At 36.0% G+C, this 26,384-nt stretch overlaps 1 protein-coding gene across 12 annotated transcripts in view; it reads left to right on the top strand.

Annotated features, from left to right (window-relative positions):
• The window catches only part of ZC3H14 (zinc finger CCCH-type containing 14), a 46,853-nt gene that overhangs the window by 7,066 nt on the left and 13,403 nt on the right, over positions 1-26,384 (top strand). For 6 of the 12 annotated variants that reach the window (XM_037832114.1, XM_037832125.1, XM_037832124.1 and 3 more), the window contains exons 4-10: positions 745-785; positions 1,366-1,561; positions 2,528-2,957; positions 4,230-4,390; positions 4,789-4,889; positions 7,602-7,757; positions 23,601-23,675. In XM_037832114.1, coding sequence (XP_037688042.1) covers positions 745-785; positions 1,366-1,561; positions 2,528-2,957; positions 4,230-4,390; positions 4,789-4,889; positions 7,602-7,757; positions 23,601-23,675 — 1,160 coding nt within the window. The remainder of the gene's footprint in view (positions 1-744; positions 786-1,365; positions 1,562-2,527; positions 2,958-4,229; positions 4,391-4,788; positions 4,890-7,601; positions 7,758-23,600; positions 23,676-26,384) is intronic. The other 6 variants (XM_037832127.1, XM_037832126.1, XM_037832123.1 and 3 more) reach the window with 1 other exon arrangement.

The raw sequence follows: 26,384 nt of genomic DNA, 5'->3' as shown, positions 1-26,384 counted from the left end.
AGACAGGCTATCCTGATTCCTTAGAGTCCTGCAATAATTGTGTCCTTGGGGGACAGTGACATGTGATTAGTTTCTGAGCAAAACAGTGTTATAATGAGATCTTTCTGGTATTTTCAGGAAACACAGCCCCTTGGAAAGACTGTAAGGCAGTTTGCTTTCTACATAATTAACTATAATAGATTGTGGTATAAGCAATGCTTGTAGCATTAGTTTTGAAAATAATAGTGTTAGAGAAGTGGTAGAAGTGTATGTTGAGATTATTAATAACTTTTTTCACCTCTCAGAAGTAGGTTGTCTAAGAAACCATAGGTAAAGTAAATTTAAACTGTGCTTAAACATTGTAGTACTAAGCTATATAACATGTTCTTGATACTTTATCTTGTTTTAATTTAAGCTGCATTGACTCTTCAGTCCTTATGAAACAAAGTGACATTCTTTGTAGGCCAGGAGGACTGTTTGGTCATAACCGATGTCGTCTGCCCTTGCTTTTGCAGAGGATAGTTGTTGAGAATAGTGAACAAAAAAAGATCTGATTTTTTGATTGGCTTCTGCAAGTTTCATTTAAAGACTATTTCTAAAAATGTGAAACTTGAAAGTTAACACTATTTATCCATTAACCCCATTAATTACCATTTACCAATATTTATCCAAATATTGATTTTATTATGTCGTCAGTAGAGTGGCAGTTGAACTAAAACATTGCTTGAGTAAGGAGGGGCTTTAATTTTTTGCTTTTTCTTATAGGCTTCATGGTGTATTAGATAAACTTCGCTCTGTTACAACTGGTAAGATTTGTGAAAATATCCTTTTTGTTTGTTTCTAAACTCACCGTACTGCTTGGGGAAAAATACAAAGTTGAAACCAGGAGTTCATTTGAACTTTTTTAGGAAGCACGTACTTTTGTGAATTTAAGAGCAACGCATTTAATATAATTCAAACATAATTTAAGGGGCATCTACAATGCAGTTTATCTTAAGGAAATAATTATAGATGTGATCAAAGCTTTAATCTTAAGGATGTTTCAGTATTTTATAATTGGAAATTACTTTAAAGTCCAGTAATAAATTGGACATATTATTTTACTATGTACGGAATAATATTTAACCATTAAGAAATAAAGTTGTAGAAGGACAAAATATAAAACATACACACATAAGAGCTGTATCTTAGTTTTCAAAAAAATGTGTATGTATGTACTTTAAAAAAACTCACCTTTGGGACAGTCGGTGACTTTTACTTCTATGCTTTATGTTTTTCAAATTTTCTACAGTAAACACGTATTGCTTTTACATTGGTGCGAAGGAGGAGAGAAAGGTTTAAAGTAATAAAAAGAGAGTGAAAGAACCATGTGCTTTTTTTCTCCAGAACCCTCTAGTCTAAAGTCTTCTGATACCAACATCTTTGATACTAATGTGCCTTCAAACAAAAGCAGTTTCGGTCGGGGAGATGAGAGACGGCATGAAGCTGCAGTGCCGCCTCTTGCAGTTACAAGCACTAGACCTGAAAAAAGGGATTCCAGACTTTCCACAAGTTCACAGGAGCAGAAAACCACTAATGTTAGGTAAGAGTCCTGTGTAGGCCTGCTGTGGGTAGATGAGTATATGATGTTTAGTTTTTATATCTTGAACTTACTGTTTTCAACGATTTTGATAAACATTGGGGGGTGGTCTTGAGAAAATTTTTCTTCTTAAACTTTATTTGGAAATAATTTCAAACTGAGAGGACAGTTGTAAAATCATGCAAAACCAATACAGAGAACTCTAACATACCCCCTCCCAGATACCCAGATCCACCAATTTTAAAGTTTTGCCACATTTATGTATTTTCTAAACATTTGCAAGTAGGTGGTATACATCATGCTCCTTGAACACTTAATACTTCTGTGTATATTTCTTAACAAAAATATTCACTTATGTAACCACCTTAAGTGTGGTTATCAAATTCAAGAACTTTAACATTGATATAAAGCTTGCAGTTTATATCCTTTTTTTTTTCCCATATGTCCCACTAATGTCCTTTTGGGCTTTTCCTTCTCCATCATTGCATTCAATCTAGGATCATGTATTGCATTTAATTTCTCTCTCTTTAGTTCTTTTTTTTTTTTTTTAATTGTGGAAAAATGTATGCAACATAACTTTCCCATCTCAGCCACTCCCAAGCATACCATTCAGTGGTATCACAGTCACAATTTGTTTTACCCTCACCACTGTTGATTACCAGAACATTCCTGTCACCCCAACCGGAAATCCTGTACCCATTATACCTTAACTCCCCATTCCTTCCCCACCCCACCATGAGCAATTTTTTGAATAAAAATGATGGATAAGACAAGTATGATTCTTTTATCTCAAATATAGTAAATAATAGCTTAAAAAAAAGAACAATTTCAGTAAAGCCGTTTTTAATCGAGTATTAAAAGAGAATATTCAAAACTTTTTCCTTGACATTTTTAAAGTAAACATTCTTTGATGATTTGAAATTAATCCTCTAAATTGTTTGTAACAAGTACTTTTTTTTTTTTAAATAGACAGACTTACGATGATGGAGCTGCAACCCGACTAATGTCAACCGTGAAACCTCTGAGGGAGCCAGCACCTTCGGAAGATGTGATTGATATTAAGCCAGAACCGGATGATCTCATTGATGAAGACCTCAATTTTGTGCAGGAGAATCCCTTATCTCAGAAAAAGCCTACAGTGACAGTTACATATGGTTCTTCTCGCCCTTCTATTGAAATTTACAGGCCACCTGCTAGTCGAAATGCAGATAGTGGTGCTCATTTAAATAGGTTGCAGTTCCAGCAGCAGCAAAACAGTATGCACGCTTCCAAACAGCTTGATGTACAGAATAGCCGGGTATATGAAACAGGACGCTTGTGTGAACCAGAAGTGCCTGATAGCTTAGAGGAGACTTACAGTCCCTTCTTCAGAAACAGCTCGGAAAAAATGGATATTGAGGTTTGTGTATACAGTTGATGCTCATTATTTCCAGATGCTCTGTTTATGAATCCACCTACTTGCTAAAATTTCTTTGTAGTCCCCAAATCAATACTTGTGGTGCTTTGCAGTCATTTACAGATGTACACGGAGCAGTGAAAAATTTGCATCGCCCAATATGCAGGTTCCCAGCTGAGGTCAAACAAGGCAATACTTGGCCTTGTTTCAGCTCTCATGCTGTAAACAAGTGTCCTTTTTGCGGTATATTTAGTGCCATGTTTTTCACATTTTTTGCATTTTGTTGATGATTTTGCTGGTAAAAATGGCCCCAAACATAGTCATGAAGTGCTGCCTAGTGTTCCTAAGTGCAGGAAGGCTGTGATGTGTCTTAACAAGAAAATATGTATGTTATGTGAGCTTAGTTCAGGCATGAGTTATAGTGCTGTTGGCCGTAGGTTCAGTGTTAGTGAGTCAACAATATACATTGATAAGGTGTCTTTGAACAGAAACACACAGAACAAAGTTATGTATTGATTCAGTTGACAAAAATGCTGTGACAGGCTTACAGGAACCTAATCCCGTATTTCCCATAGAAGCTGTGGTTCAGTACTTGCTAATTCAGTGTTCACAGCAACTATTAGAACGACTGCCATGAATAATGAGACTCAACTCAAATGGCTTGTTTGGCTGCAAATTGGCAGTTCTTGGTACAAAAAAGTGAAGCAACTAAACACATATTGCGAGTTTATTTTAAACTGATGTCTGTGCTACTCAGCAGACGCCAGTCAGATTTTCCTTTCCATGGCTGGGTGGCTTCTGAAGATCTTTTATGTCTTAACATGCTTTTCTGCGATGCCACCATTTGAGACAGCTGTAACCTCTGCAGGAAAGGTCTATACAGAAATTACATTGTTTATGCTTTTAAGATTTCTGAAATGTAATTATATTTCATCATAATTATATTTCATACTTTAAGTTGTAATTCTGGGACTTTTAGGCCAATTTTAGATTTTTCAAGGCAGTTACTGGTGAGCAATCAAGTAACTCCACTTTATTAACTTCTCAGTGGTGCTTTATGTAGCTGTTCATAAAATGAATACTAAGGTCTAATTTCTATTTTTGATTTAGCTGAAGTGTTTACTGTTAGGGATAATGTTTACATTTTTATAAGAAACCAGGAAATACCTGAATTGTTAACATGACTTCCTTTTTTTAAAAAGAAAAAGCATTCTGGGGTAGACCTTCATTATTTTCTGAGAGTCGGTAAATATTCATAAATTTGTCTGATTGCAGGAAGAAAACTTTCGGAAGAGAAAGTTGCCTGTGGTAAGTTCAGTTATTAAAGTAAAAAAATTCAATCATGATGGAGAAGAAGAGGAAGAAGATGATGATTATGGTTCCCGGACAGCAAGTGTCTCAAGCAGTGTGTCAGTGCCAGCAAAACCTGAAAGGAGGTACCAGAACATGTCTTTAAATTAATCTTGAACTGTCTGATTCAGTCTTCTAGGTTTCTTGGAAAGGATAATCATAAAAAAGTGGTGATAATGTAATAGTATTTAAAACTTTTTCATTGGATTTTGAGAAGCACTTATATTAATGAGAGAGAAATTGCTTAAAATGAGAGAGGGTTGCAGAGAATATTAAAAACTGTAATATGATGGGGGAAAAGACCTGTTGATCCAGATACATTATTTTGAAAAGTTAGGAGATTCCCAGCTAGTTAACATTTCCTAAAAACTACAGTTAGTCTATTCAACCTGAGAGAAGTTTATAATGAAGGCATAACAGCTGGTTAGGAGGAAGAGAACTCAAACGTAAAATTTAATAAAAATACCTTTTTAAACTCTTTTAGACCTTCACTTCCACCTTCAAAACAAGCTAACAAGAATCTAATTTTGAAGGCCATCTCTGAAGCTCAAGAATCTGTAACAAAAACAACAAACTATTCTACAGGTAATTTAAGTATATGATATTCATGGGATTGAAAATGCTTTCTGGACCAAAAGGGAGAAAAGAAATGGAACAAAATTAAGTTTTAGTGGCTTAGAGATTTCAAATAGAGTCAAGAGGTCATTCTGGAGGTTTCTCTTATGCAAGCTTTAGCCAGATATTACAAACTACCACAGTATATCAAACCCCAATCAACAATATTCCTGAAAACTGTAGGGAGTACACTGGACTCTGTCTAAGTCCCTATAAAAGTTTTTCTTAGAAAGTTTTTTTTTTTTTTCCCCAGAAACTTAAGGCCTTGTTCCTGTTTGCTAATACTGCCACTATGCAAAATACCAAAAATGGACAGGCTTTTATAAAGGGTCTTTATTTGGTTACAAATTTACAGTCTGAAGGCCATAAAAATGGCCGAATTAAGGCATCAACACAAGTATACCTTCACTGAAGGAAGGCCAATGGCGTCCGTGGCTGGCCTCTGCTGATCTCAGGTTGTGTTCTGGCTCCTCTCTCAGCTCCTGTGCATTCTTCAAAATGTTGCTCTTGGGGCGTTTTGTCCTCTCTTAGCTTTTCTGGAGCAAACTCTGGGCTAGCATCTCTGAAGCGTTAGCAGAAGTTTGCTTTCAGTGGCCGTCTCCAAAATGTCTCTCTCAGCTTTTCTCCATAATGTCACTGTCAGCTGCTCTGAGGTCCCTTTGTGAGCTCTTTTACAGGACTCCAGTGATTAAATCAAGACCCACCCTGAATGGGCGTGGTCCACATCTCCATGGAAGTAATTTCATCAAACGTTTCACCCACAGTTGATTGAGTCACATCTCCATGGAAACAGTCAAAGGATTCCAACTTAATCAACACTAATACATCTGCTCCTGTGAGACTGCATTAAAGAACATGGCTTTTTCTGGGGGACATAAAATATCCAAACTGATACAGGCCTCCAGATTGATCCTATGCCAGATAAGCCCTGAAACCCAGAGGTACCAGTCTCTCTGAGAACATCAGCCAGTTTCATGCCTCTGTTCCATAAGGCCAATACCCCTTTCCAGCACGAAGAAGTTAAAATGGTCATTGCTCAGATTTCCCTGAAGATTGAGAAAGATAAATGAGAGGGAGGAAGTATAACTGAGAAATTTGGATTTAATAAATGATTGTGAATACTGGCTCATTATATAAATATTTTTTTTAATGTCTAGTGTTTTAGAATAGCCAGAAGGAAATACCTGAAGTTGTTGAACTATAATCCAATAGCCTTGATCTTTGATAATGATTGTAGAACTATATAGCAAAAAAATCAGTTAAATGTATGATGTTTACATTGGGTAAGTAAGTTTGAGAGAGATTTCTACAACTCTTCAGTAAGCTGAAAATGATTGCTCCCTAAGTTGTGATAAATAAGGGCCCCTGCCTGTTGTCAAGACCAAGAGGAGGTTTAGAAAATTTTTTTAAAGGGACATTTGACCAGTTTGAAAAACTTTCCTGTTAGTGGAATTTAGTTCTTTGAGCACTGTGTAATGGCTTTTACTCCATCTGTTCCCTCTTGCGAATGTGTGTGAAATATGTAAGAAATAAATTTTTCAAAGGAAGTTTTGACAAAGATAGAACTTTCACATCAGTGGCATTAAACTCAACAGATATGAATTCATGGTGTATAAAAGAGAGCAAAATTGGATAATATTAAATGGCTGAAATTAGAGAAATTTTGTTAAGATTAGTTTTTTTGGTGACCAGGTTGGTTTTTTTCCTTTTAGTGGAACTTGTTAGTAAGGCAGAAAATTGAATTGATTTGTGATGTTTTTTCCCCAATCCTAGTAGAAGTATTAAATCATTTAATGAAAGAACATAAAGGTATTGCATTTTTTTTTTTTTAAAGTAGAAGGATCAGCTGTAAGCTGATATTACAGAAAGCTCATTCTGAAATGCAGACTAAATGATGGGTCCCAAAAGGTGTTGTCATTAAGTTCTGTAGTGTGCCCCACCTGCTATAGCCAGTGCATAGAACCTTACTGTTACCAAGCTGATGATAACTACCTGCTTTAAAAAAACTTCATTGTATTTCTGCTGTGGATTTGATGATTGTTCTTTCAGCATTGTTCCATTTGCCCATTCTCTTTGTGACCTCTACATAAAGTGTGGTAAACTGCTGACCACCAATTTTCATTCTCAATAGTCATCTGTTCCCTTTGTTTCTTCTCATCCCTAATTTAATCTGGAACAGAAAATTAAACAGGTTTTGGCATAAAGAATGAACATTATCAGGCAAAGACCAACACTTGACCTTAAGATTTTAACCCAAGTTGCATTCTCTTCTGGTCTATCAGCAATATTAATTGTTTCGAATCATGAGAAGTTTAGTCACCATGACTTTAGAGATTCCCAGGTTTGTTAAGAAGTAGCATCGAAATACTTTATTCGGCTAAGTTAAGTTGCAGTTTAAAATTTGTAAGATCTTGAAGCAGAACCTATACTTCATTTGATTAAAAATAAGTACATATGTGTTTGTGGCATGTGGCTTAAAATGTATAGACTTTGTTTGCATATAAGTAGTAGATCAGGTATCTGTTTTTCAGGAATATTTTAAGAAAAAAGGTGTTATTTATGAACTGTTTTTTAGCTCCTCATAGGCTCTAAACCCAAGGGGCGCATTTATGTTTAATATGATAGATTCACCGTTGAGCTTCAGTGTTACTATATTTACATTTCCTTGTTTTCTCCTTAAAGTTCCACAGAAACAGACACTTCCAGTTGCTCCGAGAACTCGAACTTCTCAAGAAGAATTGCTGGCAGAAGTGATCCAGGGGCAAAGCAGGACCCCCAGAATAAGTCCCCCCATTATAGAAGAGGAAACAAAAGGAGATAATATAGAAAAAAGTCAAGGTAATAACTTAAATGGTATTTTACTCTTTATTACACATTTTCCATGACGAGTTAAATATTTTCCAATGGCTTTTTATGAAATGAAAAGTTATACTGAGTGATCATTAGGCCCCAAAATAGACTTAGAGGGAACTATGATGAAGGGGGCCACATCTATACTTTTCAGAAATTTTTTTAAAAAACTTCTATTGTAGAAGTTAATATTCTCAGAAGTGGAAAGAATAGTACAGTGAACTTCCATGATCCCAGTCTCCCAGTCCAACTAATTATCAGAATTTTGCTGATACTTAGAAAGTTCTTACTTAAATAGATTATCTAGGTTCTCCTTTTCCCTCCCTTCATTAATCCTACCCCTGTTCTCTGGAGGTTAAAATCTTAGTTATCTTTAAATCTTCCCTCTCTTAGCATTGAGTATTGACTTTCCAGAACTGCTTTACTGTCCCAGTTGCCTTACTTATCCCCTTGTGTCTGAAATAACCTCAGGGTGACTGTTGTGCTTCCTCTTTCTCTCATCTTCCACTCCTGCACAAGCACTCTCCTGTCTGACTTCCAAAGCATGACTTGCCTCCTCTGATGCATTTATATTTCTCCCCCTCACGCTTATCACCCACGACTAATGCCATCAGCCTGGACTTTAGGCTGCTCCATCGTCTATGACCAGTCCTTCTCCACTACTCCACCCTGTTCTTTCTGTTCCCATTGGGAAAGATTACAGTTTCTGTTTCTCTTCCTCTACTAGGATCTAAATTGGACTGCTTCCCCCCATACACCCTGTATGCTCATCATGTTATTTCTTACTTTATGTCCTTAGGTGTTTTCCTAACCCTGGAATACATTTTTCATTCTTCCTCAGCTGTGTCCTTTATTTTCTTCCACACTCATCTCAAAATTTACTTGTTTCATGAAGCTCTAATATTCCATCCTGTATTTGTCTCTTCATTCTTTATATACATATTTTTAAATTTTTGACTGCACTCTGCAGTTTGAAGTCACAGAATTATATACTATTCTGATAAAATGATGGTCCTGAAAACAAGAAAACCCCAAAATAGCCAATAGGAACTAGCTGAAAACTGTTCATGGGCCAGTTTGAGATGAGTAACTGGAAATTGGGAGAGATATTCCCTAACACAGTAGCAGTTGATGGTAAGGGGCCTGAAGTAAGGAGCTGTAGCAGTCTCTACCTTAATGAACTTTCAAACTTAATGAGCAAGCGCTCCCTTCAAGCCAGGACTCCACATGAGGAGAAACTACACGGAGTAGAATCAAATGGAGTCAGAAGGAGACAATAGAGATTAGGAAAGAGAGTATCAGATAAGTGAGAGGGAGGGTCATGAAGCTTGCAAATCTCAAAAAGCAAGATTCCATGTTTGTAACATTACAAAATCAACAGAAGGGATTCCTTTGTGAAGTTAGAAAAGTTACCTGACCAAGTCTTTTTCTAAAATGAACAACAGAAAAATACCACAGTCAAAGCCCACACAAAGTTAATTAAAGGTAAAAGGGAATAAGGAACAGAATATCATTACAGGGAAAGTGCCCTGGAAAGTTATGTTAAAAAACAAGTCAAAACTATAACGTATTATTTAAAAATGAGCCAGAAGATATTAAGAAGATGATCCAAGAACATGAAAAAACAACATAAATTGGCATTAGAAAAACTCAGAAATGAGGCGACAACTTGAGAATTAGAAATAGAAATTTATTTAGAAATGAAGACTAAACTGGAAAGAAGTCAAGAATTAGTGTGCCTCAGTAGTATAAATGCCTTCAGAGAAATTGGAGGTAAAAAGGAAGAAAATTTTTTAAATTCAAAAGAAAGATAAAAAGGATTCTAGAGAAAGTGACAAGTATTGAATAGAGGCAATGAAGATCCAGAGTACAGATAATAAGATCCCTGAAGGAAAACTAAACAAGAGAACAGAACATTGTCTTTTGAGAAAACTTTTCTGAAATAAAGATTTTAAACTACTTATTGGAAGTTTTTACTGTATACCTGAGCATGTCCACCCTGAACGATAGACATTAAGATCTATTCTAAAATAGTAGACTGGAAAGGAAGAATAAAGCCATTTGGTAATCTAGACAGAAATAACATATGACTTACAAGTGAAGTAGATTGTCATCAGACTTTTTAACAGAACTGTTTTATGCAAGAAGAAAATGGATTATCATTTTTATGATAATCCAGGAAAGAAAATGTGAGACAAGGATTTTAAGTCCTGCAAAAGTGACAGTCTAAAAAGGGCAATAACTGTTACATGCAAGTATTTGGGGAATATTGTTCCCATGAACCCTACTTAAGGAATCTACTGGAGTATAAGCTTCAGGCAAGTAAAAACCCTGTTTTCCTGACTATGAATTGGAAATCTTCTTGAACTCACATTGTATTTTATATTTTATCTAAATTAATGAAATATATTTTCCTCTAATTCTGCCTGTTGGAAAGACAGGCATAGAAACAATGACCAATCCTGTAGCAATAAATGGCCCTAGTGCCCAGATAGTGGTCTTCGAATACTTCCCATTTAAAAGTGCTAGGGTTCCTGAGAAATGTCTGACTCTAGGCCTGGGGCAGGAAATATTAAGATGAGTCTAGAATTCTTGACATTCCAGATACCAAAGAAACTATCAGTAAATCCTAGGGTCATGTCAAAAGGATTCAGGAGCCAACTTTTAAGAAGTTTCCCCTGCCAATGATGAGACAATTTGAGCATCAGTAAACATAAAAGTTGTAGTGATTGGAACTTGTCAAACAGGTTCAAATCCATGAGTTCATAATGATATTTTAAAAATATAAACCCTAATTAATCACCTATTATTTGGAAGATAATAGAAATTAAATCTTTGTTTTGAAAACTGGGTAACTTAAATAATTGAACATTTGTCCTCTTTCCTGTAAGAATGATACACCTTGGTAACCAAACAGTACAGTGACTGGCCTGGTTTTGTAAATAAAGTTTTATTGGAACCCAGCCACACCCATTTGTTTGTATGTTGTCTGTGGCTGCTTTTGTGCTATAACAACAGAGTTGAATAGTTGCAACAGAGACTGTATAGCCTGCAAAGCCTGAAATAGAAAAAGTTGCCTGCCCCTGAGATAATAGATGAGGGGAAGCATCTTGTTTTAAAACTATTCCAGCCAGTAAGTGGGAACAAAATGGTAAGAGATTTATTTTTGTTAGCAACTCCCAGTGCTTTAATAAATAGGAATTGGGCATTAATGGCTGCTAAAACAAAATGGCCATTTTGTGCCAAAGTATTTGAACCTGAGCTGTCAAGCTTCTGGATCCAGCATTCAGCTTGTGGAAAATACAGGGGGCAGAGGAACTTGTTGAACTCCACCATGTGTGTGCAATAAGCAAAATTCAGACTGTTGGTCGCTGTAGGTCAAACAGCCTGAGACTTCTGGATTAAAAGATAATAAAAGACAAATTGAAATAAAAGTGATAAGAGTAAGCTATAGTGTTTAGAGGTGTAGACTTATGTGAAGAAAACTTAAAGAAATGCAAGTCAATTCTGTAAAAGTCATATAGTGGTTGCTTTTGGAGAAGACAGTGATTGGGTTGGGGCACGTGGAGAGGCTTCCGGGCTATCTGAACAAAGTTCTATTTCTTGACATGAGTGATGGTTAAAAGAGTGTTTGTCTTATAAGAATTCATTAAGCTCTAAATTTGTTTTGTGTGTTATATATTATATTAGTATTTTGTTTAAAAATATAAAGGTTAAAAAATTGAAATGCTTATCAACTATCTTATGAGGACTCCTACTTGACTTATTTGTTCACAAGTGCAAAACAACCATTATCTGTCAATGTACTTGCTTCCTTTTTCACAGCTTCATCTGTGTCAAGTTTTTAATATCTCAGTATGCAGATGTATTGACATTAGTTGTGGATAGTATTCTCTCATTTCTCCAGCCTCTATTTTTTACTAGCCTATCCCCCTCACAATATTTGTGCTTTTTCTCTTTTTGTCTTTGGTAGTTTGTCATCAGAAGTTTGTTTATTTTGTCAGTCCAAGACCTAACAACAGCATTTTAACTTTATTGGTTCCCTTTTGGTTTCTTTTCTTCCTATTTCACTAATTTCTACTCTTATTTTTAATGTATCTTCTTTATTTTTCTAACATCTTGGCTTGTCTTCTTTTCAAATGTAACCATTTAGACTATAAATTTTTCTTGATGTACTATTTTTGCTGTACATCAAGAGTTTTGGTTTGCTTTTGTAATCATTCTAAGTATTTTTAGTTTCCATTTCATCTTTGACCCATGAGTTATTTGGAAGTGTATTTAATTGACAGTATATGGAGTTTTTGTTTTTTAATCTTTTATTTTATACTCCTGACTTTGCATTGTGGTCAGATAGTGTGATCTGTATAATACATAGTCTTTGAAAATTGTTAAGACTTGCTTAGTGTGTAATCAATTTTTAACATGTTCCATATGCATTTAGAAGAAGGTGGACTTGAATTGTATTGAGAATTTTGCATATATTCAATAGAAAAAGCTGCACAATGGTGTTATACATCTTGACTTTGCTGAGAGTTTGTTCTGTTATCAATAATTGACAGAGAGTTGGAATTGCCCACCATGATGAGGGATTTATCTTAATTGCTCTGTACTTCTGTTTATCTATTTTGTGCCTGTTATACTAGGTACATACATATTTTGAATTGTAATATCTTCTGGCAGTGAATTAAACCTTTTATTTTTATGGCCGTCTATGACGTATGATGCATTTATCCCAAAGTCGATTTTGTCTGGGATTAACAAAATAAATTTTGTTAATATTTGTCTCATATGTCTTTTCTCCATGCCTTTATTTTCAGTCTCCTCTGTCCTTGAGCTTTAAGTGTATATCTCTCTTAAATATCATAAAGCTAGAGTTTTGTGGGTTTTTTAAAAAAAATCCATTTTAAGGATTTGCCTTTTATTAGAGTTTAGACCATTTGCATTTATTAGAATTACTGATAGGCCAGACTGGTGTCTGCCATCTTTTCTGATTTGTATGTGCTTGATTTTCTGTTTCCTTTTTTCCCCTCTTTTTAGATTCATTAATCTATATTGTTATTGTCAATTGCCCCATTCTGCCTTTTTTGACTGGTTTGCAATTTAAACATTCCATTTCTCTTCTTTTAGTTGTTCCCTTTGAACTGTTACCATGCACATTTAATTTAATGTTCTAAAAGTTAATGTCCTGACTCCATCCTCAAACAGTAAAAGGACTTTAGAATGCCTTAGCTCCAGTCTTTACTCTCCTGACTAGCGTTGTTTCCAGTGTTTTGGTTTGATCTTTTTTTTAAAAAAAAAAAAAAAAAAACTGCATGATTTGGACACAACTATTATTATTTATCCAGGCAGTGTTTTTTCAGATTTACCTACATGTTTATCATTTTATTTGTTCTCACATTTCTGAGTGGTATTTGGAGATCATTTTCCAATGTTTTGAAGTATATTCTTCAGAAATTTCTTTAGAACGGGTCTCTTGGTGGTAAATTTTCTAAGAGTCTGTTACCAATGAATATTTTATTTCTCCTTGTCCTTGTGCATTAGTTTTTTGCTAGATATTCAAATGTAGGTTAACAACAGTTTTTGCTCTGATCACCTTGTATATATTATTCCACTGTCTTCTGGCTTCCATTGTTGTCGAGTGACTTCTGTCATTCTAATTGTGTGTCATTCCTTTGTAGGTGATCTGTTCTTTCTCTCTGGCTGCTTCAAGATCTTCTCTTTGTCTTTGATGTTCTGCAGTTTCACTATGCTGTGTCTAGGCATGGATTTCTTTTTATTTTTCCTGTTTGATATATGTTGGTATGAAAAAAAATCACAGACATTTAAAATAAAATATTTTACATTATGAAATATTTGCTCACCATAGAAAATTTGGAAAAACATAATTTAATACATGTTGATAGATTAAGAAAAATAATGAAATAGTATAGAAAGATTTAAAATAAAAAGCAGCATTCCTTCCACCAACCTTCTCCATACCAGTCCCACATCCCTAAGGCCACCACTTTTAACTGCTTCTGTTTTTAATTTTCCTTAATTTTTCCGTGTCTGTAATAATATGCTTATACCACTATTTCAGTCGTCAACCATAGATTGTTATCTGTTGATGTTTTTAGGCTATAAAAGTGTCTAGACTACAAACTAAAGCATCAACAAGAGGATATCTCCCACCTCCATGGAAATAATCTAATCACAACTGGTAGATCACATCTCCATGGAAACTACCTAATTTAAAAATCCTACCCAGAATAAGTCTGCACGCACAAGATGGGATTAAAATAACATGGTTTTCTGGGGTACATTAAATAGATTCAAACCAACACACCTGCCTAGAGTGAAATCACTGTTTTTTTGGTCATTGATTGGTTCCTTTTTAATTTTAAACAGTACACCTAAGTATTTTGTTAGATTAATTATATTTCAGTTTATTTTAACTCCTTAATTTCAGTGTATTTTGACTGCCTTTGATATGAATATTTATCCATCTCCTTCCTCATTCCTACCTTCTAAATTCTGTCATCTGTACATTTATATTGTCTAGTTGGCCAAATTCACATTTGGTTCTACCATGTTTTATTTTTAGATTGACTCTAAAAATCAAGAACCATAAACAGCATTTATATTATTAAGACTATATAAAAGTTATTCGTTATAGAGGCAAATTTACATTTTTTTTTTCTTGTACGGTTTTTTGTTTAGGGAATCTGTAGTTTTTTTATTTTTTTCCCCTCGCATACTGTTTTGTTTTCCTTGGGTTCTCATTTTTTTGTGTTGTTGTTGTTTTCCTTATTGAATTGCGTATTACACCCTAAAGGTCTATCATTTTATGCTATTAATTCTTTGTGTCATCCCCTCCTTTTTTAGGTACTTTCCTCCTGGAGCCTCTATCCTCCTTTGCTAATCTGACTTGTTGCCCTTGAGGCCTGCTTCACGGCTGTCATCCCAGGGCTTTCTCTTCCCCTGGGTTTACTGCACAATTCCTGGAACCCATGTTGTCTTCTCAGTATAGTTCTCCATTTTGTGAGCCTATTATGAAGAAACTTTTTTAGAAAGAGCGTAAGAATTAAATTTACCACGTCCTTGGAAATCTAAAGATACGGTTGTACTTAATTGATATTTTGGCAGAGTACCCAATTCTAGGTTGAAATCATTTTCCTCAGAACTTTGAGGACATTGCTTTGTTATCTTCAGGCTTCCAGTGTTGCTGCTGAGAAGTTGTTCACCCATCTGATTCTTATTCCACTGTAAAATACCTGGTTCTCTCCCACCCTGGAAACTTTTTTTTTTTTTTTTTACTTAAAAATTTTTAAAATTGTGGTAAAATATACATAGCATAAAAATCATTTTAAGTGGACAATTCTTTGACATTAAGTACATTGACAATACTGTGTAACTTTCGCTACTATTTCCAGACTGTTTTCAATGTCCCAAACCAAAACTCATAATTTAGTACTAACTCCCCATTCTCTCCTACCCCCACTCCTGGTAACCACTATTCTGCTCTCTGTCAAAGTGTTTCATGTAAGAGAAATATATACATACTGTTTGCCCTTTTGTGTCTGACTTATTTCACTCAACATGCTATCTTGAGCATGTATTAGAACTTCATTTCTTTTTATAACTGAATAATATTCCATTGTATAAATATCCCACATTTTGTGTATCCCGTCATCTGTTGATGGACACTTGGGTTGCTTCCACCTTTTGACTGTTGTGAATATGCTTTGATGAACATTGGTTTACAAATATCTTTGAGACCCTACTTTCAACTTTTGGAATATATACCTAGGAGTAGAATTGCTGGGTCATATGATAATTCTATGTTTAACTTTTTGAGGAACCTCCAAAACCATTTTCCATAGTGGCTGTATCATGTTGCATTCCTACCAAAAATATACAAGGGTTCCTATTTCTTGACATCCTTGTCAACACTTATTATTTTCAGGTTTTTTAATAGCCATCCTAGTGAATGTGAAGTGGTATCTCAATGTTTTAATTGGCATTTCTTTAATGGTTAATGATTTTGAACATCTTTGCATATACTTATTGGCCCTTTGAATATCTTCTTTGGAGAAATGGCCATTCAAATCTTTGACTCATTTTTTTTAATTGGGTTGTTTGTCTTTTTGTTGTTGAATTGTAGGAGTTCTTGCTGTATTCTAGATATTTTATCAGATACGTGGTTTCCAAATATTTTTTCCAAGTCTGTAGGTTGTCTTTTCACTTTCTTGTTGTTATCCTTTGCCCAATGAAGTCCATTTTGCCTCCCCCCTCCCTTTTATTGCTTGTGTTTTTGCTGTAAAATCCAAAAATCCATTGCCTACTGTAAGGTCCTGAAAGTATTTCTCTGTGTTGTCTTGTAAGAGTTTTGTAGTTATCACCTCTTATATTTAGGTTGTGGATCGATTTTGAATTAATGTTTGTATATGGTGAGAAGTAGGGGTCCACATTCATTCTTTTGCATGTGAGTTTTCAGTTGTCCCAGCACCATTTGTTGAGGACATCATTATTTCCCCATTGAATGGAATGGACTCTGGAAACTTTTGAGACTTTCTCTGTGTTCTTGTTGTGAAATTTCACTATGCCGTGTCTAGGTTCTAGTCACTTTTGGACTGGAAATCTTTTGAATTTTTTTAATTTGAAAATTCATTTCCTTAAGTCAGGGAAGTTTTCTTGCATTAAGAATTTTCTCTCCTCTGGTTTCATTTTTTCTCTTTTAGAAATTCTGTCAGTTGAATGATAAAACTTCTTAAAACTGATCTTCTGTCTCTTTACCTCTTGTGTTTTTTCTCATTACTGACTTGATCTTGTTTTTTATTCTCTGGACTACTTTCTTGACTTTGTCTTTAGTCTTTTTTTTTTTTTTTTTTTTTTTTTGCGAATACAGTATCATCTCAAATTTTTCTGAAGGTCCTAATAAGAGGGTTTTTTTTCCGTTTAAAAATCTTTTGTCCCCTAATTGATGGGCTCCTTCGGAGTATGTTTTTTGATTTTTTGTCCTTTTAATTTGCAGGCTTTTATTCAAAAATGTTTTGCAGATAAGTGGTTCCTAGTTTAAGATAAGAAAGTACAAAGCTTACCTAAAGTTACGGTGTCAACTCAAGCTTTCACAAGAGAAGACTTAGCTTTAAATGAAGGAGGCAAGGAACTGTAGTTATGCCAGGGGCCTTCCAATTACAGAGCAATTTCCCTGGAGATGCTACTATTCCCACTAGCTGTTAGACTCTCCCCAGATAATTTGCTCAGTTTCTTTAGAAGAGAACTCTCTTAAAAATTTTTTAAGTTTTTTTTCTTTTAAATATGTATCAGTGGCTGTACCATTCACAAAACTTGTTTTCTACTTCATAGTTTTCTTTGCTTTTTCCTCTAAATTCTCACAGTTTGAATGGCCCTTTGTTTGTTATCATCCAGACTCAGGGCCTTAAATTTCATCTCTGCACTATTGTCTCCCAAATTTATATGTCCAGGCTGGAACTTGCCCCTGAATTTCTAGTTTCTGTCCAACTGCTTCCTCTCCAGTTCTTGGATGTATAATAAAACATCTGAACCTGGTCTAAAACCCAACTACTACTCTTCCTCTCCAGTCTGCTCTTCCTGCAGTCTTCCTCATTTTAGTTAATGGCACCTCCACCTTTCTTTCCAGTTACTCAGGCCAGAAACATGGTGCCATTTTCTTTCCTTCAAACTTAGGGCCACTCTTCTCTCTCTCCTTCCCTTCTTCCCTCCTTCTCCCCAATTCTGCTTCCTCCTGCTCTCTCCCCATTTCCCTCCACTTTTAGAAATCCTATCAGTTTCTACCATCTGAATATATGTGGCATTTACCCACTGCTCATCGCTCTGCCTCTGCCATCCTGGTCTAAGCTGCCATCCTGGTCTAAGCCGCCATCCTGGTCTAAGCCACCATCCATGACTTGCCTTGATTATTGGAATAGCTTCCTAACAAGTCATACTTGTCTTCCTGAAGTCTGTTCCACACAGCAGCAGGGTGATCCTTTTAAACTGTAAATCAGATCATACCACTCCCCTGTTCAGAACCCTTCATTGGCTCCCCATAGCACTCCGAGTGAAAGTCAGTGTCCTCAAAGACCCTGTGTGATCTGGTTCTCCTTAACCTGTATGATCTTATCCTTTGGAACTCACTACTCTCTACTTCTTTCCAGTCCAGCTCCCTGTCCTCCTCGCTGTTCCTCAGACAAACTTGCTGGCTTTTTTCAGGGTGTTCAAGGTGCTTTTGCCCTCTCCCTGGAATGTTTTCTTCTAGGTGTCCAAATAGTGTGCTCAGGTATCAGCTCAGCAAGACGTTTGCCACCCTCACTCACATAGTCGCCATCCGCCTTTCCTCCTCTTTATTTTTCTCCACGGCACTTATCACTGCCTAATAGTTATTTTATTTTTTCATTATTTATGTGTTTTTGTCTTTTAACATATTTTTTTCTTTGTTTTCTTTGGATTTGGGGGAGGGTCTTCACACTCCTTTGCTTCCCTGTTGCTTCCTCACCATCAAAATGTCATTTCCCTGAGTTGGGGATGTTTATGTGCTGTTCAGTGCTGTTACTGAGTGCCCAGAAGTGTCTAGCACATACCAGGAGCTCAGCAAATATTGGTTGCCAGAATAAATACATCACTCCCACCTTGTGTCTCACCTGCAGTTTTTCCAGGGTCTTATTTGTGGCTTTCTCTGTTTTGTCTTAGCCAGCATTCATTTGTATACTTTGTTTCCAGAAGTTGTTGAAATGGCGTCTACTCTGGGCCCCTTCCCACCCTCATCTCTAAATCACTGGTCTCCAAATATTTGACCATAAAGTTTATTGTACAGTAAAATCATTTTTTAATGTGTACACCCAATGTGTCTATTTTATTTGCATATACATACCCCCACACAATACTATTAGTATGTCTTAGACAATGTAAATATAGAAATTCAAGGAGGATAGGATGAAGATATAAATATTTCTAACAGTATTTTTGTTTTCTTCCTACACTTCAGTGGATGATCTTGGAAACCCAATTTAGAAATCTCCCCTTTATGTTGTTAAGGATGTGTGCCCTTTTTAAGTTCTTTACTTCATTTTTATGGACTCTTTAGAAGGCGAGTCTGTAAAATGCATATACTCAGATGATCATGTTGTACTGGCAACACTATGAAAGATTCTTAGTGAAGATCTTATATTCAGAAAAAATGAGGAGAATTCCTCTTTCATGCTGCCCTCTGCCTTCTCAGAGGTAAGCACTTAGGACAATTTGGTGTGTATTAGTGAAGTCTTCCTGGCATTTTTCTTATGTATGTACGTATGCATCTTTCATCTATAAAGTGGAGTTATATGTCTATATATATATATATATACACACACACACACACAGGTATATATGTGTGTGTATATAAAATAGGACTTATACTACATGGGTTTCTCTGTGACATGTTTTATTCCACTTAACGTATCCCGGAGAGAAGCATAACAACAGTGATTATGAATATGTGGACTCTGGAGCCAGAGTGTCTAGATTTTAATCCAGGCTCTGCCACTTAGCCTTTACCTTTTTGTGCCTCAGCTTCCTGCTGTATGAATAGGCATAACAGTAGCATTTACCTAGAATTATTGTGAGGACTAAATAAATGTTAAAATATGTAAAAATATGTTAAAAAATGTAAACTCTGCTGATGGATATTTACATTGGAAACTTTAAGAGGGATCTTACCTTATTTGGCATTTTAAAATTGGGCAGGGCACAGCGGGTGGTATAGGAAACATCAGACAAGGCTGTCTGGGTTCTTTGTAGGTGCTTCGTTGTGATTCCTTCTGTTTGGACTATTTTCCTGCCTTTCTCATTGAAGTTGTGTTTGCTGCCCTCTAGTGGACCAACTGTTTCGCAGGTGCTTCTTGGCGGAGAATGTTTGCTGAAAAGGCTTTTTCTTATTGTTTACTGCAGATGTCATTTGTTAGCTAGTGCTCTTAAAAAAGTCTTTGTGAATCCAAAGCCTTTGTTGTAAATTTTGTAAATTATTCTTTGTCTAAAACTTTTGAAGAATCGATTTAATTTACAGATATGATGGAAAAATTAATAAAGATTCTTATATAAATCCCAGCACTTAGCTTTCTTTTTATTCTGTTATTCTGAGCAACATCTATTTAACTGTGAAACCAAAGGCTACAATTCTTTATTAGAATTCTTTTTTTCAAAAAGGCTCTGGGAAGTCAGGTCCACCAACTTGCATCTTTGCATTTTGCATGGCTTATTTTAAGCTGCTCGGGGAGTAAAAACAACTTGTTTTTTAAAACTAAAGCTATCAAAAGACATTTTTATTTGTAGATTGGAAGACTTTAATATTAAGATGGCAGTACTCCAAATTGTTTTATAGACTCAATTCAAAGTCTATAAAAATCCCAGCTGGCTTTTATGTAGAAATTGACAAGCTGATCCTAAAATCCATATGGAAATGCAAAGGATCTAGAATAGCCAAAATATTGAAAAATAAGAACAAGGTCGGAGGACTTAACAATTTCAAAACTTATTATAAAATGACAGTAATCAAAACAGTGTGGTACTGGCATAAGAATAGGCACTGGTTAGATCACTGGAATAGAATTGAGAGTCCAAAAACAGTCCCATGTGTCTGGTCAAATGATCTCGACAAGAGTGCTAAGACAGTTCAGTGGGAGTAAAAATAGTCTTTTCAACAAATGGTGCTATAACTGTATGTACAGCCACAGGCAAAGAATAATGTCGAACCCTTACCTCACACTGTGTAAAAAATTAAAATGAATCAATGAACTAAATTTAAAACCCAAAACTAGAAAATCCTTATAGGAAAAAAGTTGACACAAATCTTTGTGACCTTGGATTAAGCAGTGCTTTCTTAGATGACCCCAAAAGCCCAGTCAACAAAAGAAAAAGAAATAAGTTTGGCTTGATCAAAATTAAAAGCTTGTGCTACAAAGGAACTTACCAAGACAGTGAAAGGACAACCTACAGAATAGAGAAAATATCTGCAAATCTTATATCTGATAGAAGGTCTAGCATCAAGCAAGCCAAGTCCTCATTTCCCCTGTTCTTAAATCCACACTGTTTTGTATCAGTGGAGTTGAATTCTGTTATTACCACACACATTTTCTTATGGATTTGTCTATAATCATGGGTCAAACCATCTTCTCTGCCCTCTTCCCAGCAATGGAAATGCCAAGTGCTATCCTGTACTGTCCTGTACTTTTCAAGGGGAAATGAAACTCAAGATACTCAAGATAAAACTTAAGAAATAATCTGAAGCTTAAAAATTACGTGAAGGGAAAATATGTTAAATTCCTATTGTATTCATGCGTGTAGTTAAAGTACTTTATGTTATTTTGTTTAATTTATGGTTTACCTCTTCAGTGTTCATGTCATATGAGGTAAATAATAGAAAAATTCTTCATGTGTCACATGACTGTGTTCAGCCAATCAGGAGCCAGTATTAGTTTTTGTATGTAATAATAGGGTTTATTGTTTGGAAAGGAGCTATAAGTAGGACTCAAGAGATACAGGGGACTCAAGAGATACATGTAGTAGGACTTCTTAGTTGTAGCAAAGAGAGAATTGGTCTGGTTTGTTTAGCATTTTCAAATTTACTTTGAATTCTGACTCCAGAAATGTACAAGCCTATCTTTTTAATTACAGGTTTTAAAGTGTAATTTACTCTTAATACTTTTTAAGGTAACGTCCTTGATCAGTACTTCTTAAGGTAGCAGCCTCGATTATTGCTTTTACTTTTTGAAACAATTTAATGGGCGTGAAGGAAAAATTACTAAATACTAAAAGAGAGAGAGAATTTTATGAAAATGTCTTCAAGATTTCAGTCACCTTCGTTACCCATTTTCTTCTCCCCGGGACCAGTTGACTTAAGTTCTGTAACAAGTTCCTCTTGTTCGCTGAATGAGCTAGACAATATTTCACATCTTTTAAGGAAAATATCAACTGATATCAGTGAAATTAAAGGAATGAAGGCAGCAATTTTGACAGTAGAAGCAAATCTTTTTGATCTTAATGTTAGAGTTTCACAGAATGAAGCAAAAATTTCATCTCTGGAGGTGAAAATGAATGAGTGTTCAACGTCAGCATCTGATTGCAACAGACAGTTTGAAGATCTTCAAGAAGAAATTGATTTTGAATCACAGTCAAGGACTATGGATGTAAAAATAATTGGTTTCCTTAGAAACATTGAGAAAGGTAAATGCTTACTAGTATACGGTATTTCCTAGGTATTTATCCTTTGATCTGTTATCTTTCCCTGTAACTCGATTGTAGCTTTGATATGGAGGCAGCAAATCTCAAATCATATAGAATTTGAGATTTTCTTGGACCTTTAATGACAAATTTGGGCTCCACATGATTTAATCTAAAAGTCATCAAAATTCCATCCTTTTTAATGGATCTCATCAAAATGGTGTTTTGAAAAGATACAGGTAGAGATCAAGCAGAATTTGAAATGTGAAAAAACAGTCCTCATTCACGTATCTGAGCAAAATTATGTTAAAATGTTTTACTTCTATCATTATTCACACTCTGTGTTAGATATATCTTAGCATTTGAACCTAGTATTTGGACTGGAAGATCATTCTTCTGTAACCTAATGTGTCAGTTTCCTGCACTGCCCTACAGGAATACAAATGGCATCTGTTTCATGTCTGCTCCTTAGGCTTTACTGTATGTTTTTGTCATGATTCTTGAAGGCAGTCAGTTTCTTTTCTTCTGGTGTACCGAAAAAAAAAATATTGTAATACAACTTATGTTTTAAATGGAAATAGCAGCTGGAAATTTTCAAATTAAGCATAGTTTTTAAAATTTAAAAATACTTTTTAATGAAACTTGTACTTGCCAGGAGATTGCACTGAGCAAGCAAAAATAGCCTATACTTGTGAAACCACTGGTAAAAGAAATGCTAAAAATTAGCAATGCAGTTGTCTTATTAATATTGCAGTATTTTGAACCCTGTAAAATACATCCCTTGGTACACTGCCATGTAACACTTTTGTCTTAAGTCAGCGAGTGAGTGTCTAACATTTGCTAAGCATTGTGAGAGTTACAGAGAAATTTGACATCCTCCCATTCCTCAAGTAGCTTGCCATTAAATCTTGTAAGAGTTTGGGAACATTGAAGACAGAAAATCAGTTCTAGGTCATTTTGTTTTGTTTTGCAGTGTAACTGTAAGGAAATTGTGAACCTGTGTAAGAAATAATAAATACTATAGCTTGACATCTTATAGGAAATCCAAACAGTTATCTGTACTGCAGAGCTCTGAGTGTCAAACTTACTGGTTTATTGTTCTCTTTGTGTCTGTCCAAGCACATAATTTGCCTTTTGTGAACTCCATGATTAGATAACTCGGGTGTGTTTTGTTTTGCCGTTTTTGTGTGTTTTCTTTTCTGAGAAGATCGGACCATGGGGACCAGATTGTAATGGGGAGAGCCCAGGCGATGGAGGGAAGTGCTTGCCAGGTTTATTTTGCAGCTGTCCCTGGCTCATTTCCTGTGGCCGGGCTGGAGGCTCCCCTGGTACCTTCCCCTGGCTTTTCATCTTTGTCCCTGTATCCCCAGGCTTTACTTCAATGCAGGAAAACTGGCTTCCTGATAGTGGGAGAGCCAGGAGTGTCCTACATGGCTATTTTTAATTTAGCCTTTTATCTCATAGGTTATTTTTTTTTTATTTTAAATATTAAATTGTCTTGTTGAAACGTTAATTTATCTTCAACACTTTCAGTTAAGAACCTAGAAAGATTATTTTGGTTCACTTTCTGGGAAACACACATGCTGGTATTGTTTATTTTTTAAGTTTAGTGAAGTTTTAAAATTTATATTATAGGAGCTCAACCGAGACAATTGTTTTCCCGACTGCAGATTGACCCAGTAATGGCAGAAACTCTGCAGATCAGTCAAGGTTGGTAATAATCTTAAGTTTTCATTGTAGTTTAGCAGTTTTCAGTTGCTGTTTCATTCTTGCACTTTGTTTAATGTGTCTTGTATCTCTCTGATTGTGCCCTAAGATGGTATGTTTAGATCTGTGAAAACATTTTAGGGCTAGAATACAAGGTTTGCATTTTCATTGCTTTGTGTTTGAATTTTTTTGCCTCATTCAAACACTTCTTTTCGTTGATGCCATTCCACCCAGGGCCCTGGCACCCATTGGCTGCTCACTTCTCTGCTATCAGGGACTACTTAAGTCCCTGACTTAACTCTTTCCCTCTCTACCCAAATCTTGCCATTGCTCTGAGCTGCTTTAGCATCCTCTCTTTGGCCCATACAACCTTATATGTAGTGACCCTCAACTCTTACTTCACTTTAGAATCTCATCACCAGGGCCATTCCCTAGACCTTGTCGTCTTGGAACCACTCAATTGTTTACCTGTTTACTCCACACATAAACACACATACTGTGAGCTACTTGGGGATTGGCTGTGGTGCTTTATTTAACTCTTGTCTCCTCAGTGCCCAGCCCTGCCCATTGTGTATTCAGTTGCCTAATAAAGGTTTGCTGAACAAATGATACCCAAATCTTAAAGTAATATTTCCTCTAAACCTGCCTTTTGTTGGAAGATTGAGTCCCTTGACCCCTTCCTGAATTTTCTTCTGCCTCAATCAGTACTCCACAGTGAGCGACTACATTCTTCGACCCTTCGCCGGCCTTCTGCCTCAGAGAAAGGCACCCTTCACCCAGATGCCAGGTCCTACCCATTTGATGGTCATTCTAGTGTTGCCACACTCCCGTGGTTTCAGTCTCTGCCTGGTCTCTGGCTTTCCCCTTCTGCCTATAAAGCTGCTAGATTTTTACCCTCTGATTGCCGACATTCCATCCTGCTTTCTGCATAGGAACGTTTTCTTTCAGAAAGTTTGGCAGCCAGGGTCTCTGTATGTTTATCCACCTCATTAGCTCTCTCTCTTTCTGTTTTTTTCCCACTTCATTGGCTCTTGCCCATTCTTTTTTGTTTCTTTTAATTTTTATTTTAATGCAAGATACATACATTGTTTGACGCATCAAGGAGTTCTATGAGGCTTATTTTGAATGGCTGCGGTACTTTGCTTACCTTCTGTCACATTTTTTATTTCTGAAAGCTCTTTTGTTTCTGTGTGTGTGTGTGTGTTTTTTTTTTAACATACCGATATTGTGTCATAGATGCAATACTTTCTCTAATTTCTGAGGAATAAAGATAGTTTTTGATGTTTTCCCTCCCTCCTTGGTCTTTTCTCCAAGTTATTTCTTTTTTAATTCATCGCTATCTTATCTGATAGAGGTTTTCCTCAGATGTCTGGAGATTTTTGTGGTTGTCTTGTATTTAAGAGTAGGTCACTAAAAAGTTGATCTGTGTTCTGGGTTCATGAATGGGAGTAGGGTGGGGAATGGGGCTTTTGCTTTTGAATTTGAATGCAGATCCTGCAGTGGAGAGTGATTTGTCTTGGCTGTCCAGTTTGGAGATATCCCCAGTGTCAGTGTCTTGAGGTCTTTCCTTTTAGATTGGTCAGCTTCTTTAAAGAAAGAACTTTGGAATAATGAGTTGGCTACCAGAGTTCTGAGAGCTAAGTGGGCAGAGAGGGCTGGGGGAGGCCCCTCAAAATTAGTTATTATGTAATGGTCACTTAACACCCCCACCCCAATTTTCATATGATGCTTCTTCCTTCAACATGGCTAGTACCTCTGGTCCAGAGACCCTCTGCTTTTACTCTCTCAAGAATCTAACGCTTTACTCTTTTCCAAAGGAGAGTGTATGAGTTGGGCAAGTTTACCAGAAAACCTGTCTTTTTTTATTTTAATAGTATATTTCTAGGTTGTTTCTCTTGTAGTCCCTTTGTGTCAGAGACCATGATGCTTCATCCATGGGCCTCTCCAACAGTGATCAACAGGAAAACATCTCTGATCGTTCCACATACCTTCAGTATGGAGATAGGGGAATAGGTGAGGTAAGGGTCAAAAACAAAGAAAACAAATAGAACTAGAGTTTAGGGAAGGACTGACTGCTTCTTAACAGATGTGCCAGTTAGTCCTCTTTTTCGCCCTCTTTTCTCCACTCTTCCCAAGATCCCCTGTGCTGGACAATTCCTCTGGAGGAGGATGTGATCCAAATTGGGTAGCTTCATTTTTGGCTTAGGATTCAGCTTTTGCAGATTTGTTAAGTTGGTTCCTTGTCATTTGATTTCCACTTAAAAAATGTGGTTGTCTCTCCTTTTCTAGTTATTTTGTTTGTGGGTTTATGCCTTTAAAATAAAAAAAAAAAAACCAAACACCAACAAAAACCTTTATTAACATTTTAGTGGGGTTTCAGAAGGGAGCACAAGTAAAATGCATGAGTTCAGCCTTCAGTCTTTCCCCAGAAGATCCCATTTCCTCTCTCCTCTTTCTGGCTTCCACTTGATCCAGGCTGCTAGTGCTGACCTTGGAGAGGGATCAGCAACTGCTGTAGAATGTAAAGATCTGTTTTCATTGTGCACCTTCCTAAACACACTAACATGTGACACTTTAATTCCCATGTTTTCTTCAGTCTTTGATGTTTGTTATAGTTCCAGGATTCCATTATCTTTTCATTCTCCTTTATCAGCTCCTCTCCTCCTCCACTGCCCCTTAAAATGTTAACTTTACCCTTTGTCCTGCCGTTAT

Source organism: Choloepus didactylus, chromosome 4 (assembly GCF_015220235.1).
Source record: "Choloepus didactylus isolate mChoDid1 chromosome 4, mChoDid1.pri, whole genome shotgun sequence".
Taxonomy (NCBI): domain Eukaryota; kingdom Metazoa; phylum Chordata; class Mammalia; order Pilosa; family Megalonychidae; genus Choloepus; species Choloepus didactylus.
The sequence above is the reverse complement of the archived record's forward strand: the minus strand, read 5'-3'. Positions and strand labels throughout refer to the sequence as shown.